Source organism: Salvelinus sp. IW2-2015, unplaced genomic scaffold, assembly GCF_002910315.2.
Source record: "Salvelinus sp. IW2-2015 unplaced genomic scaffold, ASM291031v2 Un_scaffold4101, whole genome shotgun sequence".
Lineage (NCBI taxonomy): Eukaryota > Metazoa > Chordata > Actinopteri > Salmoniformes > Salmonidae > Salvelinus > Salvelinus sp. IW2-2015.
Window position 1 is genome coordinate 11,780 of NW_019945373.1, and position 19,711 is coordinate 31,490.

The following is a 19,711-nucleotide window of genomic DNA, read 5'->3' on the forward strand; positions in this document are numbered from 1 at the left end:
AATGACAAGGCTACAAAAAGGAGGTTAGAATAAAGGGACTCCGGGCACTTTTTCAAAGCCTGTGGGGCGGCAGGTAGCRTAGCGGTTAGAGTGTTGTACCAGTTACCGAAAGGTTGCTAGCTCGAATCCCCAAGCTGGCAAGGTAAAKATCTGTCGTTCTGCCCRTGAACAAGGCAGTTAACCCACTGTTCCTAGGCCGTAATTGTAAATAAGAATGTGTTCTTAACTGACTTGCCTGGTTAAATAAATAAAGCACTAGGTCAAGTGAATTGTGAATTGCACTAAATTATATGAACTCTGTCGGAAAGCAGTCTAGGTTATGGTGTTAAATTATCCTCCCCCCAAGGGGTTGACAGCACCAACCAATAAAAACACAAGAATGGCGGGGGCAGCAAGACCAACATGTTTAGACGCAGGGAAGAGAGCGTCACAGACTTATCCAAACGCACATCAAACTGGCGTGCACGAGGATGATCTGAAGGAGTGCTTTCCGAAGTTTCAGATGGTCGGATTCTGAACGGAGGATGACAATGGAGCCAACCGCAGTTGCTTTTTGGCACAAACCGGCTGTTTAACCTCGTTATTTAATTTCCATCCTGTCCAGCCATCCCACGGTCTGAGTAAACGGTGGGGATGGAGCGCGCACAGAGCGCCACAAGCCCTCCTACCAAAGAGGTCCAGCACGAACCCATCAGCTTCGGCATCGACCAGATACTTAGTAGCGGTGCTGACTCAGAGAGCGGCCGGACCAGCAGTGGAGACGGTTACCTTTTGGGGAGCCCAACCGGAGAGAGCGCAGCGCCCTACACCGCGCTGTCCATCTCCCTCTCGGGTATGGTACCACAGTTAGAGGATCCTGGTTTGTACGGAGTGAACCGCAGCCTGGGCAGCAGAGGAGTGATCCGGGTGCCCGCTCACAGACCGTTGACGGTCGAGGGACCGCTGCACGTGGGGAGCGCTGTGCCTGGGTATGGAGGCCTGTGTTTCCCGTGGGTCGGTTATAGGTTCGCCAAGGACAGGTTATCAGGTAACTTTCCGATAGAACCCTTAGCCTATAGCCCATCAAATAATGTTTATTCTGTTTATATATATATATATACACCATTTCAGGCACAGTGATTTAGACTATCCATCTGAACATTAAGAAAATGTTCCCGGTTTCCCGTAATGGCAATTTTCAAAACATCTTATCTTACGTGTAATAAGCTTTAAAAAAGTGAAAAGCCAAATAATAACGATAACGATACGGCAATAAAAACAACAATAATACATATAATACATATTATGTGATCAATAAAATAACAAAGCATTTTGATAACCATTAATTCAATCTTCAACCTTTTACGCATTAAAACGGAAGAAAATGTAGGCTTCACCCACTTATGCAATTTTACTGAAATTGTAGCTTATTTCCTTATTTCTCTACATATTTAGCATATTTTAATGTTACAAGGCGTGTGCTTGATAAAGTCAATTAATACTTATAGCAACGAAAACCACGTGTAAATATTGAATAGGCCTATACAAATAAAATGTGGTAAAAAAACATAATTGCTACAATAATCAAATTGCATTGTAAAATCACCCAGAATAGCCTTAAATTGTATTGCTTTATGCCTCCATTTGTATTCACTTCCAGTTTAGGATCTTCTAGCGCCAAGGACATGTGATAAATTGTTAWTTTTAGATGTATCTCATGCACGTTCTTGTTATTGGCCTAAATATATAGATTTTAAATATAAGGATTTTGTTTAACACCCAACAGTTTATACAATCTGATAAAGACATATGAAAACATCCTCGTGAAGAGTGTTAAGCCATAGTGTAAATGTTAGGCAATAATGCTATTCATCTCAAATGTAGACCTATTCAATCTGTAATAGCCTAATTCGGCACCCAGAGCCGAAACCAACATGATCGACTCCCTGTATTTACTATTTCATGTCATTGTTTGCTCACGCAAGAGGAAGCCTAATTGTAATATCCAGACAGAAATTATGGCTTTATCCCCAGAGAATAAACGATTCAAATCAGGTTAAAAATGAATATTCGCAAATTGCAGATGGATGTGTCGACGTAGGCCCAAACAGAAACGCCCGGTTTTATGCAGGCGCCAAATCAACCAATACAATTCTCTTCTAACTAGGCTAATAATGAATATAACCTTTGTTTTCTACTGAGGATTAGCCTATACCCCAGAATTTATGAACTGTACAACAACACAGTTGGAGTCTTTCCTACCACAGAGGACAAAACACCCATCACTCATCCTCCGTGTAAACTCATCCTCCAGTCTGTTGTTCTGCTCCCTCCTTCAGCTCTCGTGCCATTCACGGTGACCCGGCGGATAGGTCATCCATACCAGAACCGCACACCGCCCAAACGGAAAAAGCCTCGGACATCCTTCTCCCGTGTGCAGATTTGTGAGTTGGAGAAGCGCTTCCACCGGCAGAAGTACCTCGCGAGCGCGGAGCGGGCCACCCTCGCCAAGAGCCTGAAGATGACAGACGCGCAGGTCAAGACCTGGTTCCAGAACCGCAGGACCAAGTGGAGGTCAGTTTATCAATTTTACAGTTGACATGTTTAGTCATACCTTAAAGTAAATGTCCATTGAAAATCTCAATGGATGATGTCTTCCTCGTGAGGAGAATGAACTGGCCAATTAGAAGTCTACTCGGATGAATATTTTTAACGATGGTTGGTATATGCCCACACCGTTATGTTGTTGGGGTACGCCCACACCATTCAGTTGTTTCGGTATACCCACACAATTCTGTTGTTGGAGTAAGCCGACATCATTTCAACACAGAAAAGCTGCTGCTTTTAGAAGGTGCTACACATAGGATTTTTGTTGTTGTTGGATTTTTGCATTGTAATTTCAGGAAATGTCCATATTAAATCTGCAGTAATAGTGAAAATAAAGTGTTTCATAGTCACTATCATTTCATTATTAGCAACAGATCTATCATGAAGATCTATCATGAACATTTTCTGAAATTATACTAAACAAAAATATAAACACAACATGTAAAGTGATGGTCCCATATTTCACGAACTGAAATAAAAGATCTCAGAAATCTTCCTCATGCACAAAAAGGTTATTTCTTTCAAAAGTTGTATGCAAATTTGCTTACATCCCTGTTAGTGAGCATTTCTCCTTTGCCAAGATAATCCATCCAATTGACAGGTGTGGCATATCAAGAAGCTGATTAAACAGCATGATCATTACACAGGTGCACCTTGTGCTGGGGACAATAAAAGGCCACTCTAAAATGTGCAGTATTATCACACAAGTTTTGAGGGAGCATGCAATTGACATGCTGACTGCAGGAATGTCCACCAGAGCTGTTGCCAGGTCATTTAATATACATTTCTCTACCATAAGCCACCTCCAAAGTCATTTTAGAGAATTTGGCAGTACGTCCAACTGGCCTCACAACCGCAGACCACATGTAAGCACACCAGCCCAGGACCTCTACATCCGGCTTCTTCACCTGCTGGATCATCAGAGACCTGCCACTCGGACAGCTGATGAAACTGTGGATTTGCACAAGCAAAGAATTTCTGCACAAACTGTCAGAAATCGTCTCAGCGAAGCTCATCTGCGTGCTCGTTGTTCTCACCACGGTCTTGACCTGACTGTAGTTTGGCATCATAACCGACTTAAGTGGGCAAATACTCCCCTTTGAAGGCCACTTGCACGCTGGAGAAGTGTGCTCTTCATGGATGAATCCTGGTTTCAACTATACCAGGCAGATGGAAGACAGCGTGTATGGCGTTGTGTGGGCGAGCGGTTTGTTATTCACAACATTGACATCAGAGTGCCCCATGGTGGTGGTGGGGTTATGGTATGGGCAGGCATAAGCAACGGAAAACAAACACAAATGCATTTTATTAAAGGTCATTTTAATGCAGAGATACCGTGCCGAGATCCTGAGGCCTATTGTCGTGCCATTCATCTGCCGCCATCACCTCATMTTTCAGCATGATAATGCACGGCCCCATGTCGCACGGATCTGTATACAATTTCTGGAAGCTGGAAATGTTACAGTTCTTCCATGGCCTGCATCCTCACCAGACGTGTCACCCATTGGGCAGGTTTGGGATGCTCTGGATCCACGTGTACGACAGCGTGTTCCAGGTCCCAACAATATCCAGCAACTTTGCACAGCCATTGAAGAGGAGTGGGACAAGATTACACAGGCCACAATCAACAGCCTGATCAACTCTATGCGAAGGAGATGTGTCACGCTGCATGAGCCAAATGGTGGTCACTCCAGATACTGACTGGTTTTCTGATTCACTCCCCTACTTTTTTTAAGGTGTCTGTGACCAACAGATGCATATCTGTATTCCCAYTCATGTGAAATTCATAAATTAGGGCCTAATGAAGTTATTTCAGTTGACTGATTTCCTTATATGAACTGTAACAGTKAAATCTTTGAAATTATTGTTTTTATATTCTTGTTCAGTATATAATGCAAAAATGTTAAAGAAAATCCTATCTGTAGCACCTTTAACCAGTGATGTAAAGTACCTACACTACCGTTCAAAAGTTTGGGGTCACTCAGAAATGTCCTTGTTTTTGAAAGAAAATCAAAAAAAATTGTCCATTAAAATAACATCAAATTGATCGTAAATACAGTGTGGACATTGTTAATGTTGTAAATGACTATTGTAGCTGGAAACGGCAGGTTTTTTATGGAATATCTACATAGGCGTACAGAGGCCCATTATCACCAACAATCACTCCTGTGTTCCAATGGCACATTGTGTTAGCTAATCCAAGTTTATCATTTTAAAAGGCTAATTGATCATTAGAAAACCCTTTTGCAATTATGTTAGCAGTTTTATTGCTTCTTTAATCAGGGCAACAGTTTTCAGCTGTGCTAACATAATTGCAAAAGCGTTTTCTAATGATCAATTAGCCTTTTTAAGTGATAAACTTGGATTAGCTAACACAACGTGCCATTGGAACACAGGAGTGATGGTTGCTGATAATGGGCCTCTGTACGCCTATGCAGATAATCCATTAAAAATCTGCCGTTTCCAGCTACAATAGTCATTTACAACATTAACAATGTATACGCTGTATTTCTGATCAATTTTGTTATTTTAATGGAACAAAAATGTGCTTTTCTTTCAAAAACAAGGACATTTCTAAGTGACCCCAAACTTTTGAACGGTAGTGTAGTTGAAAATACTTCAAAGTACTATTTAAGTTATTTTTTMGGGTATCTGTACATTACTTTACAATTTATATTTTTGACAACCTCATACTTTTACTTCACTGCATTGCTAAAGAAAATGATGTACTTTTTACTCCATACATTTTCCCTCTTCACTCAAAAGTACTCGTTACATTTTGAATGCTTAGCAGGAGAGGACAATTGTCTAATTCACACTTATCAAGAGAACGTCCCTGGTCATCACTACTGCCTCTGATCTGGCGGACTCACTAAACACGTGCTTCGTTTGAAAAACATGTCTGATGGTTGGAGCGCGCCCCTGGCTATCCGTAATGAAAAAAATGAAAAATTGGTGCCGTCAGGTTTGCTTAATATAAGGAATTTGAAATGATTTATACTTTTACTTTTCATACTTAAGTATATTTAATACCAAATACTTTTTAGACATTTACTCAAGTAGGAATTTACAGGGTGACTTTCACTTTTACTTGAGTCATTTTCGATGAATGTATGTTTACTTTTACTRAAGTATGACAATTGGTCACTTTTTCAAGCACTGCCTTTAACATAAACGTAATGAAACATTTTTGTGAGGAAAACTATTTCAGTCACATTGTAATTAATTATAGATACTATTTAATGGAAATCTGGAAACACTGTTACTTTAAGTCTTAATCTCGTTCATCAGTCACCAGACAGACACTTCTGCTCATGCCCAATTAGTCTGGGGACAAGGATAGTTTTAAAATATAGGCCTGAATTGAGACTATTGAGACGAATTATTTTCTGGTAGTGTGAAAGGTGCTACATGGGATTTTGGGGGATTTTTGCAGTGCCTTCAGAAAGTATTCACAAAGTGGGGTTGAAATGGATTTAATTGTATTTTTTTATCAATGATCTACACAAAATACTCTGTCATGTGAAAGTGGAAGAAACATTTCAACATTTGCCAAAAAATTATGAAAAATAAAAGACTAAAATATCTTGATTAGATAAGTATTCAACCCCCGTGTTAGAATCACCTTTGGCAGCGATTACAGCTGTGAGTCTTACTGTGTCACGCCCTGACCTTAGAGAACCTTTTATTTCTCTCTTTTGGTTAGGTCAGGGTGTGATTAGGCTGGGCATTCTAGTATTTCGTTTCTATGTTGGCCTGGTATGGTTCCCAATCAGAGGCAGCTGTCTGTCGTTGTCTCTGATTGGGGATCATATTTAGGCAGCCTTTTCCCACCTGTTGTTTGTGGGATCTTGTTTTTGTGTAGTGCCTGTGAGCACTCCATTACTTCACGTTTCGTTTGTTTCTGTATTTGTTTTGGTGAGTTTCATTTATTAAAACATGTGGAACTCTACGCACGCTGCGCCTTGSTCCATTTATTCCAACGAGCGTGACAGAAGATCCCACCACAACTGGACCAAGCAGCGTGCCCGGGAGGAGATGGCATCCTGGTCTTTGAAAGAGGTCGAGGAGAGAATATCCGGGACTTGGGAGGAAGTCTTGGCAAGACACGAAAGCCTGCCGGGGAAGCATGCGGAAGCAGCGAAGGAGCAACAACGACGACACCGGGGTTCGCGGCCACGACGGAAGCCCGAGAGGCAGCCTCAAAAAATGTTTTGGGGGGGGCACACAGGTTGGTTGGCGGAGCCAAGGTGGGAAGCAGAACCAACTCCCTGTACTCACCGTGTGGAGTTGGTCACCGTTCAGGTGCCATGTTTTGCGGTTCTACGCACCGTGTCTCCAGTGCGCCTCCACAGCCCGGTGCGTTCTGTGCCAGCTCCCCGCACTTGTCGTGCTAAAGTGGGTATCTGTCCAGGACGGGTTGTGCCGGCTCAGCGCTCCTGGTCTCCAGTAAGCCTCCAGGGTCCAGTATATCCTGCGCCGGCTCTACGCACTGTGTCCCCAGTGCGCCTTCACAGCCCAGTGCATCCTGTGCCAGCTCCCCACACTTGCCAATGCAGAGGTGGTCATTTGTCCAGGACGCGTTGTGCCAGCTCTACGCTCCAGACCTCCAGTGCGCCTCCACGGTCCAGTACATCCTGTGCCGGCTCCACGCACCCAGCCTCCAGTGCGTCTCCCCAGCCCGGTACGTTCTGTGCCAGCTCCACGCASCAGGCCTCCAGCGACGGTCTGCAGTCCAGAGCCTCCAGCGACGGTCTGCGGCCCGAAGCCTCCAGTGACGATCCATGGCCCGAAGCCTCCAGTGATGATCCATGGCCTGGAGCCTCCATTGATTATCCATGGCCCGGAGCCTCCATTGATGATCCATGGCCCGAAGTCCGTCCATGTGATGGTGCCAATATTGTGCCCCAAGCACACTCCCAGTGATGATCCATGGCCCGGAGCCTCCAGTGATGATCCATGGCCCGGAGCCTCCAGTGATGATCCATGGCCCGAAGCCTCCAGTGATGATCCATGGCCCGAAGCCTCCAGTGATGATCCATGGCCCGAAGTATAGGTCTTGAGTCAATAAGTATTCAACCCATTTTTTATGGCAAGCCTAAATAAGTTCAGGAGTAACATTTTTATCCAGACTCATTGCAGGTAAGAAAACAAACGTCCGTGGGCGTGGCGTAGAATCTGGCCGTATTAAGGAGCCTGGGTAGCCAGGCAAGCTGTCAGCATGGCCACTGCTCTTTAAATATGTCACTCAATGCTTCAAGTCACACCCTGCCACACCCACCAAATGGAGCAAATGTACCTCAAAGTCTGCTCAAGAATGCTGAAGAAAGTTTTGGTGAAACATGTCGTTAATTTCAAACCATTATGCAACATAGCGAACGTTCAATCGAACTGAACAGCTCGCTGGTAGATCCCTAATTCTTCTGCCAAAAAATGATTGGACTATCCTGTAGGCCTACCAGAATAAGTCAGGAGAAAACAGGATGGTAAAATCAGCCCAAGTGTCACACCTTCTCCCCCTTCCCCTCTCTGAGCTTGAGGGAGCCAGGCTGCCCTTCATTACGCACACCTGTCACCATCATTACTCGCACCTGCGTGGTTTTATTCCCCCGTCCAGGCGCTATTCTTGTTTTGTTTGATGTCTGTTTTCCATTAAATGTTCACTCCCTGTATTTGCTTCTCGTCTCCAGCGTCAGTCCTTACAGAATGCTGACACCAATATTTGAGGGAGTTCTTGTTTTTTGTTTTTGGTGGTTACGTCGGATCCAGGTGCCACCGCTGATGGAACCAGGGGTGCCTCAGCTGGCTCGTCGMGCTTCCACGCCTTAGTTGTCTCGAGAGGTTTCCTTGCCTCGTTTGGCTCAGCAGGCTTCCATCCACGTCATGCCTCAGCRGGCCCATCAGGCTCCCACGCCTCATCCGGCTCGTCAGGCTCCCACGTCTCAGCTGGATTGTTAGGCTCCCACGCCTCAGCCGGCTCGTCGGGCTCCCACTCCTAAGCCGGCTTACCGGGCTTCTACGCCTCTGCCCGCTAGTACAGCGAAAATGCCTCGGCCCGGCCTGTCAGGCTTGCCCAGGTGGGATGCCGGGTGGGGCCCCTAGAGGGGGGGGGGGGTACTGTCACGCCTTCTCCCCCTTCCCCTCTCTGAGCTTGAGGGAGCAAGGCTGCCCTTCATTACGCACACCTGTCACCATCATTACGCGCATCTGCTCTAATTGAACTCACCTGGACTCTTTCATGTTTGTTGATTCCTCCTCTATATCTGTCTGTTCCTCAGTTGGTTCCCCGTGTCAGCATTATTGTCGTCATGTCGTTTCATTGCCCCGTCCAGGCGATGTTCTTGTTTTGTTCACTCCCTGTACTTGCTTCTTGTCTCCAGCGTCAGTCCTCACACCAAGTCTGTTTGGCCTAGACCTATAGTTTATCAAGTCATCTGCAATTATACAGTGCCTTCAGAAAAARGAAGCTGTAGGCCTAGATGCCTAAGGAAAGTTGAGATGGTATATAAACGTCCACTAGGCTACATAAGTTTGACCATTGTTGAATTTCAACATATTAGAAGTATTTTATGTTCATAATTAGATTGTAAGCAAGTAGGCCTAATCTCTCTCTTTCTCTGTTTTAGGAGACAGACAGCAGAGGAGCGGGAGGCTGAGCGTCAACAGGCCAATCGGCTGATCCTACAGCTGCAGGCCGACGCCCTCCACAAGTCCCTCAACGAATCAGCAGGTTTCGACCCGCTGTGCTCACATAACTCCTCCTTGTATGCCCTGCAGAACCTCCAGCCCTGGGCCGAGGAGAGGGAGTAGGAGGAACCMGCAGCCCTGGGCCGAGGAGAGGGAGTAAGTCTCCCGTAACCACTGATCCAGGGTCACATATTTGGCCATCCTTCCCAACTGTTAAGATGAGGAATTGGATGATTTGACCCTAGCTCAGTTGGTAGTGGCAAAGTGGAGATTATGGACAGTGTGTGATGCCCCTTTGAGACTGTGTGGAGACAAGGTGCCTGATAGCCCTAATACTACACCCAACCCCTCATCCTTAGATTGAGCCCTATCTAGGTCTATCACTAGCCAAGCACCCTTACAGGTGTTTTGACCCCTATCTGGCCTTGTGTTATATCCCACACTGTGGCCGTGTTCGAGAGCGTCAAATCCATGGTGCATTGTGGGTAAATGGTTACTGACTGATCTACAGATAAGAATGAGTAGTTATTTATGATGCAAGGTGATTTGTAGATCAGTCAGCACTTTTGGCAGCAACGTGGAACAAGCTCTATGACTCTATGGCTAAAGAGAGATTGTAGACTCAAGTGACAGGGAACTGAGGGAAGGACAGGAGGAGCCATGTGTGAGAGGTAGAGGGGTAGAGAAGAGAGGGAGGAAGTGGAGAGGTGGAAGAGTGATGCATGTAATGTTGGTAAAGTATGAAACTAAAACATCCTCAAATGTTCCATTTGTGATTCATTTCCTATGAGGATGTGGGTGTAAATGTATCGTCATTTGTACTTGGGATGTAGATATGTAAATACCGATATACACTCTTCACTTGAGAACTCTTCATTTGTTGCCTGTGGTGTACAGACATGGATGGAAAGCTTCGTTTTACTCAAAGAAGACATATCAAACGTCACAATTTGTTCTGAAAAGTTGTTAAATATCATTTTGTACCACATCTCAATACACTGATGTTTTCTGTGAGATAACTGTGAGAAAAGGGATTTTGTATTTTTTTGTCAGTAAGTTCACATTGATTAGGCTATTGTCATCTCTCATGGCTTTATTCCTGTATTCTCAGTGACAAGGTCTCTCTCTCTCTCTCTCTCTCTCTGGTCACAGTGAGTGGTTGGGTATTGTCTTGAGAGTTGTTACTGTCGGAATATCGTAATATCCCACAGTCGTAATATCCCACATAAGAATACACTTCAAAATGGGACTTGCAATAACTTCCTACCACTGTATATGTCTATCATAGGCCACATAACATCCAATCCAGGCTCTGTGGGCGGGATGTCGTCTGGCCATGACTTAGATTGACAGAAAAAGAGACCAACCACGACACAGATAAAAGAGCTCATTGCAGACAGAAAGATAGAAGCCAAAAACACTATGACACAAGTTACCACAACACCAAAAACATTGAATAACACTAACACACATTCGGTAGGAGTTCTGCATTTAGCAGGGTTAAGAATGACTTGGTTCAAATGTATTTTTCTTAAAGGTTAAATACCGATCAGATGAATTCTACAGATGAAAATGTATTGATTGTGTATTTGTTATTTGTAGTCGATTGAGGATTCAATCCAAGGTATGTGTGTATGCCTTAATCTGTGTGTGTGTTTATGTCAGTAGGTACACTAACAGGTGTGATATACACTCTCAGAGAGATCAGTAACCATAACAACATCAACAGAACAAGACAGAGAGGACTAGGGTGAAAGGTTACAGGGTCACAGGAGGTTCAAAAACAGGTACAGGGGTCAGAGGTCAAGGGCAAGGGTCATAACCCAGCCCATTGATGGTCACTGCCATGGTAACATGATGGTGAGACACTGTGCCACACGACTGGTGTGTATAGCTGTTGTTGGGCAGCCGGTGTTGAGTACCTCTCGTAACCATGGTGACAACAAAGTTTATTTGTGCCTCTTTTTTCCATTAAATGGCGGGCTGCTTTTCCTTCTCACAGTTCAAGCATCTCTTCCAATCCCTCCCGGTCTTTCTTTCTCTGTGTCTTTTCTCTGTGTGGTCTAAATGACATTTTTGAAGAGCTGCAGGGACCTCATGATGTTTTCGTCCTAAGAAAATAAAGTATGGAAAAAAGGAGAGCTGATTTAATATCAGGTGGAAAAAATTATACCTCTGAACTTGCAGTTCTCATAACCACCACGAGGGGGCAACAAAAACAGAGGAGAAGATAGCAAGGGARAGCAATGTGAACAGCAGAGAGTACAGAAAGCAAGACACCTCACATGCTTGTTTTTTCTGGTTGGGGCAGGGTTGGCGGGGCAAGAGGGAGGAAGCGAGTTTAGTCAACCAAAACCAGCTGCTATCACAGTGATGCCTATGCTAAGCTAAGGTCCCTGGGAGTAAACACTTCCTTCTGCAACTGGATCCTGGACTTCCTGACAGGCTGCCCCCAGGTGGTAAGGGTAGGTAACAACACATCCGCAACGCTGATCCTCAACACAGGGGCCACTTAGAGGGGGGGTGCTCAGTCCCCTCCTGTAATCCCTGTTTCCTCATGACTGCACGGCCAGGCACGACTCKAACACCATCATTAAGTTTGTCGATGACACAACAGTGGTAGGCCTGATCACCAACAACGACAAGACAGCCTATAGGGAGGAGGTCAGAGACCTGGCCGTGTGGTGCCAGGACAACAACCTCTCCCTCAACATGATCAAGACAAAGGAGATGATTGTGGACTACAGGAAAAGGAGGACCGAGCACACCCCCAACCTGTAGTGGAGCAGGTTGAGAGTTTCAAGTTCCTTGGTGTCCACATCACCAACAAACTATCATGGTCCAAGCACACCAAGACAGTCGTGAAGAGGGCACGACAAAACCTATTCCCCCGCAGGAGACTGAAAAGATTTAGCATGGGTCCTCAGATCCTCAAAAGGTTCCACAACTGCACCATCGAGAGCATCCTGACTGGTTGCATCACTGCCTGGTATGGCAACTGCTTGGCCTCCGACCGCAAGGCACTACAGAGGGTAGTGCGTACGGCCCACTACATCACTGGGGCCAAGCTTCCTGCCATCCAGGACCTCTATACCAGGCGGTGTCAGAGGAAGGCCCTAAAAATTGTCAGACTCCAGCCACTCTAGTCATAGACTGTTCTCTCTGCTACCGCACGACAAGCGGTACCAGAGCGCCAAGTCTAGGTCCAAGAGGCTTCTAAACAGCTTCTACCCCCAAGCCATAAGACTCCTGAACATCTAAACAAATGGCTACCCAGACTATTTGCGTTGCTACTCTTATTATCTATGCATAGTCACTTTAACTCTACCTACATGTACATATTACCTCAATTACCTTGACTAACRGGTGCCCCCGCATATTGACCCTGTACCGGTACCCCTGTATGTAGCCTCGCTATTGTTATTTTACTGCTGCTGTTTAATTATTTGATACATASATTTTTTTTAATGTTATTTTTGGGGGAGTATTTTTTCTTAAAACTGCACTGTTGGTTAAGGGCTTGTAAGTAAGCATTTCACTGTAAGGTCAACATCTGTTGTGGTGACAAATACAGTTTGATTTCGTTTGATTTGATGGGAGAGCCATAGGATTTGACCGAATATTGTGGATTTCTCCCCCACACAATGACTGGAGTCAATTTTGGGCGACTTTATGACAAGCTGAAAGAGTGTTGAGCATTCTGAGCCCGCATGGTTTCCATGACATTTTCRAGGCTGTGACATCTTCATTCTAAGTCTTTGGAGGACCGAATGAAGAAGTTAAAAAGGTAAAGACCTACAGAAGGGGCAAATAGAAAAGAATATTATACTTCATAAAATAACCCTAAGTCACTGTTGTGTACTTCTAAACTATAAAACTACACAACAGTGTTTGAAACGATAATTGATTATCTGCCTAGCAGCTACCTTGTTCTAATCTGATTGGTCAGATGTTTGTTGTTGACATAGAGATGGTAGATGGTTGGAAGCAAACCTAAAGTGGTTGAGTTGACGCATGGCTGTGAAGTTGGTCAGTTGATCATTGAATTTGATCCATCCAAAACCCTCAAACTACAATAAAATACAAGAATAAGTGGGTGGAACAATGATGATCGTATAAATGTAGAGAAAGTTGACCTCCTGGCAGGACAGAATGAACTCGTCCAGAGTGACTACTCCATCTCTGTTCTTGTCCATCTTCTGGAAGAAGGCATCCACATGTTGTTTGGGGGTGTCTGTCTTCAGGGCAGGGTAGGTGTACTTCCCCATCATGTCATATATCGCTCTGACGATGTCTGTCATCTCCTGTAAAACACGCACAAAGAATACACAAAACCGCCGCATATGAAGCAAAATATATGCAATAATATTTGCCTGTCGTTGTTAAATGGTGAAATAACCACACGCAATATTTAAGTACACACACACCTCCTTGTTGATGTAGCCATCRCTGTTGATGTCGTACAGGTTGAATGTCCACGTCAGTTTCTCCCTCACTGAACCCCTCAGCAGGGTGGACAACGCCATGATAAAGTCCTGGAGGAGGGAGAGAGCGACAGAATGAGACGCCGTATCACCGAGAACAAGAAGACGAATGATCCAGAATACAAAAAGGGTTAGTCATCTGATGATGGTGAGAAAGAGAAAGAGAGAGATAGAGGGGAGGAGTAGAGAGACAGTAGAGGAATGTTAACCTCAAACTTGATGGATCCACTGTGTGCTGAGTCAAAGGTGTTGAACAGGTAGTGTGCGTAGGTACTGGCATCTGCAGAGCATTGGAGAGAAGAGATACACTATGTATACAAKGTATGTGGACACCCCTTCAAATTAGTGGATTCGGCTATTTCAGCCACACCCATCGCTGACAGGTGTATGTAATTGAGCACACAGCCATGCAATCTCCATAGACAAACATTGGCAGTAGAATGGCCCGTACTGAAGAGCGCAATGACCTTCAACGTGGCACCGTCATAMGATGCCACCTTTCCAACAAGTCAGTTCGTCAAATCTCTGCCCTGKTAGAGCTGCCCCGTTCAACRGTAAGTGGTGTTATTGTGAAGTGGAAACGTCTAGGAGCAACAACGGCTCAGCRGTGAAGTGGGAGACCACACAAGCTCACAGAACGGGACCGCCGAGTGTAAAAATCGTCTGTCCTCAGTTGCAACACTCACTATTGAGTCSCAAACTGCCTCTGGAAGCAACATCAGCACAYTAACTGTTAGTCGGGAGCTTCATGAAATGGGATTCCATGGCAGAGCAGCCACACACAAGCCTAAGATCACCATGCGCAATGCCAAGCGTCGGCTGGAGTGGTGTAAAGCTCGCCGCCATTGGACTCCGGAGCAGTGGAAACGCATTCTCTTGCGTGATGAATCCCGCTTCACCAACTGGCAGTCCGACAGGACGAATCTGGGTTTGGCGGATGGCAGGATAACCCTACCTGCCCCAATGCATAGTGCCAACTGTAAAGTTTGGTGGAGGAGGAATAATGGTCTGGGGCTGTTTTTCATGGTTTGGGCTAGGCCCCTTAGTTCCAGTTAASGGAAATCTTAACACTAGAGAATACAATAACAATGCCCCCGCGGACAAAGTGAGGTTCATACAGAAATGATTTGTCAACATCGGTGTGGAAAAACCTCACTAAGGCTCTTGTCGCTGAATAGAAGCAAGTCCCCGGAGTGTTCCAACATCTAATGTTCCAACATCTAGTGGAAAGCCTTCCCAGAAGAGTGGAGGTTGTTATAGCAGCAAAGGGGTGACCAACTCCATTTTAATGCCCATGGTTTTGGAGTGAGATGTTGGACTAGCAGGTGTCCACATACTTTTGGTCATGTAATGTATGTATTACCCTTTATGTGATCATAACACAAATCCATTGCACAACTCAACACCTTTAAAGGTTATGTACACACAGACACAAACTCATTCCCTACCTCCATGGGGAAAGAACTGTGCGTATATTTGTTTGAAGGTGTCCTCATTCACCACCCCACTAGGGCACTCCTACGATGGAGAGAGAGGCAGAGAAAGATAGAGAAAATAGAGAGAAAAGAGAGAGATCAGCCATAGAGAGAGTGACAGACACTAAGTGATGAAGTAATGGAGAAATGGAGTGACACACATAGATTGACTACATACGTTTTTGAAGCCTCGGTAGAGCACTTGCAGCTCTTGCTTGCTGAAGTTGGTCTGAGCCTCTAGTTTATCCAGCCCTTCTGGCCGATGACACACAATGCTCAACTCAAAATCATCATCTATTTTATCTAGAGAGAGACAGAGCATCAATATCATTAGAGGGAATTTACACAAAATGTTGCATTTTCATCAGCTATAGAAAGGAGTAATACTGTAGGTAGGGAAAGAGAGAGAAGGGAGGACACAATAGCACAGAGAGGAGATGGACCTCAGAGAGAGAGTGAGAGAGAGGTCATTGTAGAAATCCCTGTGTTCCTCCACCTCAGTCACCTGACCGAGTCACTGTTCAATGATACTGTACACTCTTAGAAAAAAAGGTGCTATCTAGAATCTAAAAGGGTACTTTGGTTGTCCCCATAGGAAAACCCTTTGAAGAACCCCTTTTGGTTCCAGGRAGAACCCTTTTAGGTTACCTGGAACCAAAAAGGGTTCTCCTATGGAGACAGCCGTAGAACCCTTTTGGAACCTTTTTTTCTAAGAATGTACAGTCACACAAAACCAGCCTTACACACAGGTAATGGTAGTACACRTTCCCTCCTCTCTCTCAATACGCAMGGCAATCTTCATTCATATTGAAAAGTTTCACTATGCAGAAAATCGGAGAGACCCTTTAATAAGCTCAGCAGTGGTAACATACCAGGTCAATATCTGGGTTGAAAATCCTGGATAACCCGCAGTGGTAACTAATCACCCTCAATGTGGATTGCACCCAGTGGTAACTACTCTCCCTATACATTGGTAACCCCCAATGGTACCTAGTCACCCTCAACATGGACAACCCCCAGTGGTAACTACTCACCCTCAATGTGATTAAACACCCAGTGGTAAACTACTCAGCCTCAAATGGATGCTCCCAGTGGTAATACTCACCCTCACATAGTTAATCCCAGTGGTAGCTGCTCAGCCTCAACGTGGATTACCTCTAGGTAAGTACTCACCCAAAACATGGATAAACCCATGGAACTACTCAGCTCAACTGGAAACCCAGTGGTAACTACTCACCTGCAATGTGGACAACCCCCAGTGGTAAACTACTCAGGCTCAATGTGGATAACCCCCAGTGGTAACTACTCAGCTCAATGTTGGACAACCCCCAGTGGAAACTATCTCCCTCAACATGGATTACCCCCAGTGCAACTACTCAGCTCAATGTGGATAAACCCCCAGTGGTAACAATTCTCCCTCAACATCCATAACCCCAGTGGTAACTATTCACCCTCAATGGTTGGTAACCCTCAGTGGTAACAATTCTCCCTCAACATGCATAACCCCAGTGGTAAACTATTCACCTCACTCTCAAACGTGATTAACCCCCAGTGGTAACATTCACCTCACTCTCAACGTGATACCCCAGTGGTAACTATTCCCTCACTCTCAAGTGATTACCCCAGTGGTAACTACTCACCTCACTCTCAATGTGGATAACCCCAGTGGGAGCTGCTCAGCCTCAACGTGGATTACCCCTAGTTGTAAGTACTCACCCCACAACATGGATAACCCCCAATGGTAACTACTCACCCTCAATGTGGATTACCCAAATGGTAGCTACTCAGCCTCAACATGGACAACCCCAGTGGTAACTCTCAGCCTCAATGTGGATGACCCCCAGTCGAAACTACTCACCATCAACTTGAATAAACTCCCAGTGGCAACGACTCACCCACAACAGGGATTACCCAATGTAACTGCTCAGCCTCAACATGTATAACCCCCAAGTGGTAACTACTCACCCTCAACGTGAAAAACCCGCAGTGGTAACTACTCACCTCACCCTCAAGGTGGTTAACCACCAGTGGTAAATACTCAGGCTCAACGTGGATAACCCCAGTGGTAACTACTCACCCACAACATGGATAACACCAAGTGTAACTACTCAGCCTTAATTGGATAACCCCAGTGTAACTACTCAGCCTAATGTGGATAACCCCCAGTTGGTAACTACTCACCTCAACATGGATAACCCCCAGTGGTAACTACTCAGCCTTAATGTGGATAACCCCCAGTGGTAACTACTCAGCCTCAATGTGGATAACCCCCATTGGTAACTACTCAGCCTCAACGTGGATAACCTTTAGTGGTAACTGCTCAGCCTCAATGTGGATAACCCCCTTGTTAACTACTCAGCCTCAATGTGGACAACCCCAGTGGTAACTACTCACCCTCAATGTTGGTAACCCCCAGTGGTAACTATTCTCCCTCAACATTGGATAACACCAAGTGGTAACTACTCAGCCTCAATGGTGGACAACCCCCAGTGGAAACTGCTCAGCCTCAATGTTGGTAACCCCAAAGGTAGCTACTCAGCATCAACGTGGATAACCCCCATTGGTAACTACTCAGCCTCAACGAGGATTACCCCAAAGGTAGCTACTCAGCATCAACGTGGATAAACCCCAGTGGTAACACACAGCCTCAACATGGATAACCTTTAGTGGTAACTGCTCAGCCTCAGCGTGGATAACCCTCAGTGGTAACTACTCAGCATCTATGTGGACAAACCCCAGTGGAACTACTCAGCATCTATGTGGACAACCCCAGTGGTAACTACTCAGCATCTATGTGGATAACCCCCAGTGGTAACTACTCAGCCCAAGTATATTACCCCCAGTGAGTAACTACTCAGCCATCAACGTGATTAACCCCCAGTGGTAACTACTCACCTCACTCTCAATGTGGATAACCCCCAGTGGGAGCTGCTCAGCCTCAACGTGGATTACCCCTAGTTGTAAGTACTCACCCACAACATGGATAACCCCCAGTGGTAACTACTCACCCTCAACGTGGATTACCCCAAATGGTAGCTACTCAGCCTCAACATGGACAACCCCCAGTGGTAACCTCTCAGCCTCAATGTGGATGACCCCCAGTGGTAACTACTCACCATCAACTTGAATAACTCCCAGTGGTAACTACTCACCTCACCCTCAAGGTGGTTAACCACCAGTGGTAAATACTCAGACTCAACGTGAATAACCCCCAGTGGTAACTACTCACCTCACCCTCAAGGTGGTTAACCATCAGTGGTAACTACTCAGCCTTAATGTGGATAACCCCCAGTGGTAACTACTCAGCCTTAATGTGGATAACCCCCAGTGGTAACTACTCACCTCAACATGGATAACACCAAGTGGTAACTACTCAGCCTCAATGTGGACAACCCCCAGTGGTAACTATTCTCCCTCAACATGGATAACCCCCAGTGGTAACTACTCAGCCTGTCAGGGTTGTGTGCGGAGAAGTATTGGAGTCAAGCGCAGGACACAGGTGTTGAGTGAAACCACAGTGTTTTACTCAAAATATATGCAGAAGTTCCACAAATGGAAAATATCATAAACACACACGTAATCATCACAACACCTAACGCACAAACAATCACGGACAAAACAGAAATGAAAGCCAGAGGGTTAAATAGGGAACATGWTGGGGGAATTGAAACCAGGTGTGTATAAACAGACAAAACAAAACGAAACTGAAAAATAGATCGATGGTGACTAGAAAGCCGGTGACGTCGACCGCCGAACACCACCCGAACAAGGAGAAGGGCCGACTTCGGCGGAAGTCGTGACACAGCCTCAATGTGGATAACCCCCATTGGTAACTACTCAGCCTCAACGTGGATAACCTTTAGTGGTAACTGCTCAGCCTCAATGTGGATAACCCCCATTGGTAACTATTCTCCCTCAACATGGATAACACCAAGTGGTAACTGCTCAGCCTCAACGTGGATTTCCCCCAGTGGTAACTACTCAGCCTCAACGTGGATAACCCCCATTGGTAACTACTCAGCCTCAACATGGACAACCCCCAGTGGAAACTGCTCATCCTCAACGTGGATTTCCCCCAGTGGTAACTACTCAGCCTCAATGTGGATTACCCCCATTGTTAACTACTCAGCCTCAACGAGGATTACCCCCAAAGGTATATATTGTCCTGATGGTGTTGGTTTCCAAACCTCACTGACCATGAGAAAGCAAATGCTCCTGGAGTCATATCACCATTTTATTATTGAGTATATAATCCTGACTCTTTCTCTATTTTTCTCTCCTTTTCCTCTCTCTTCCCTCTCTCACTCTCCCTCTTTCCCTCTATCCCTTTCCCTCTGCCCTCCTGTTCTCTTCCCCCTCTCTTTCCCCTCTCCTCGATCCCTTTCCCGCTCCCCTCTCCCTTCCCCCTCTGCCCTCCTGTTCTCTTCCCTCTGTCCCTCTCCCCCCTCTCCCTCTCCCCTCTCCTGTTCTCTTCCCTCT

The 19,711-nt window shown here is 45.5% G+C and overlaps 3 protein-coding genes across 3 annotated transcripts in view; 2 read left to right on the plus strand and 1 right to left on the minus strand.

The window, feature by feature from the left end:
- The first annotated feature begins 425 nt into the window (after positions 1-425).
- On the plus strand, positions 426-11,305 carry LOC112076878 (T-cell leukemia homeobox protein 3-like). The gene is made up of 3 exons (XM_024143529.2): positions 426-1,027; positions 2,319-2,553; positions 9,213-11,305. The coding sequence occupies exons 1-3, from the start codon at positions 634-636 to the stop codon at positions 9,394-9,396; spliced, it is 813 nt and encodes a 270-aa protein (XP_023999297.1). The 5' UTR covers positions 426-633; the 3' UTR covers positions 9,397-11,305.
- Positions 10,220-15,569, minus strand: LOC112076879 (A-type potassium channel modulatory protein KCNIP1-like). The gene is made up of 6 exons (XM_024143530.2): positions 15,411-15,569; positions 15,206-15,275; positions 13,967-14,037; positions 13,701-13,808; positions 13,410-13,577; positions 10,220-11,384 (listed from the first exon to the last, which is right to left on the minus strand). Exons 1-6 carry the CDS (start codon positions 15,561-15,563, stop codon positions 11,337-11,339), a joined length of 618 nt encoding a protein of 205 aa, XP_023999298.2. The 5' UTR covers positions 15,564-15,569; the 3' UTR covers positions 10,220-11,336.
- Positions 15,570-19,260: 3,691 nt separating this feature from the next.
- The window catches only part of LOC112076880 (glutamate receptor-interacting protein 1-like), a 23,551-nt gene continuing 23,100 nt past the window's right edge, over positions 19,261-19,711 (plus strand). The window contains exon 1 of the mRNA XM_070441488.1: positions 19,261-19,313. Coding sequence (XP_070297589.1) covers positions 19,261-19,313 — 53 coding nt within the window. The remainder of the gene's footprint in view (positions 19,314-19,711) is intronic.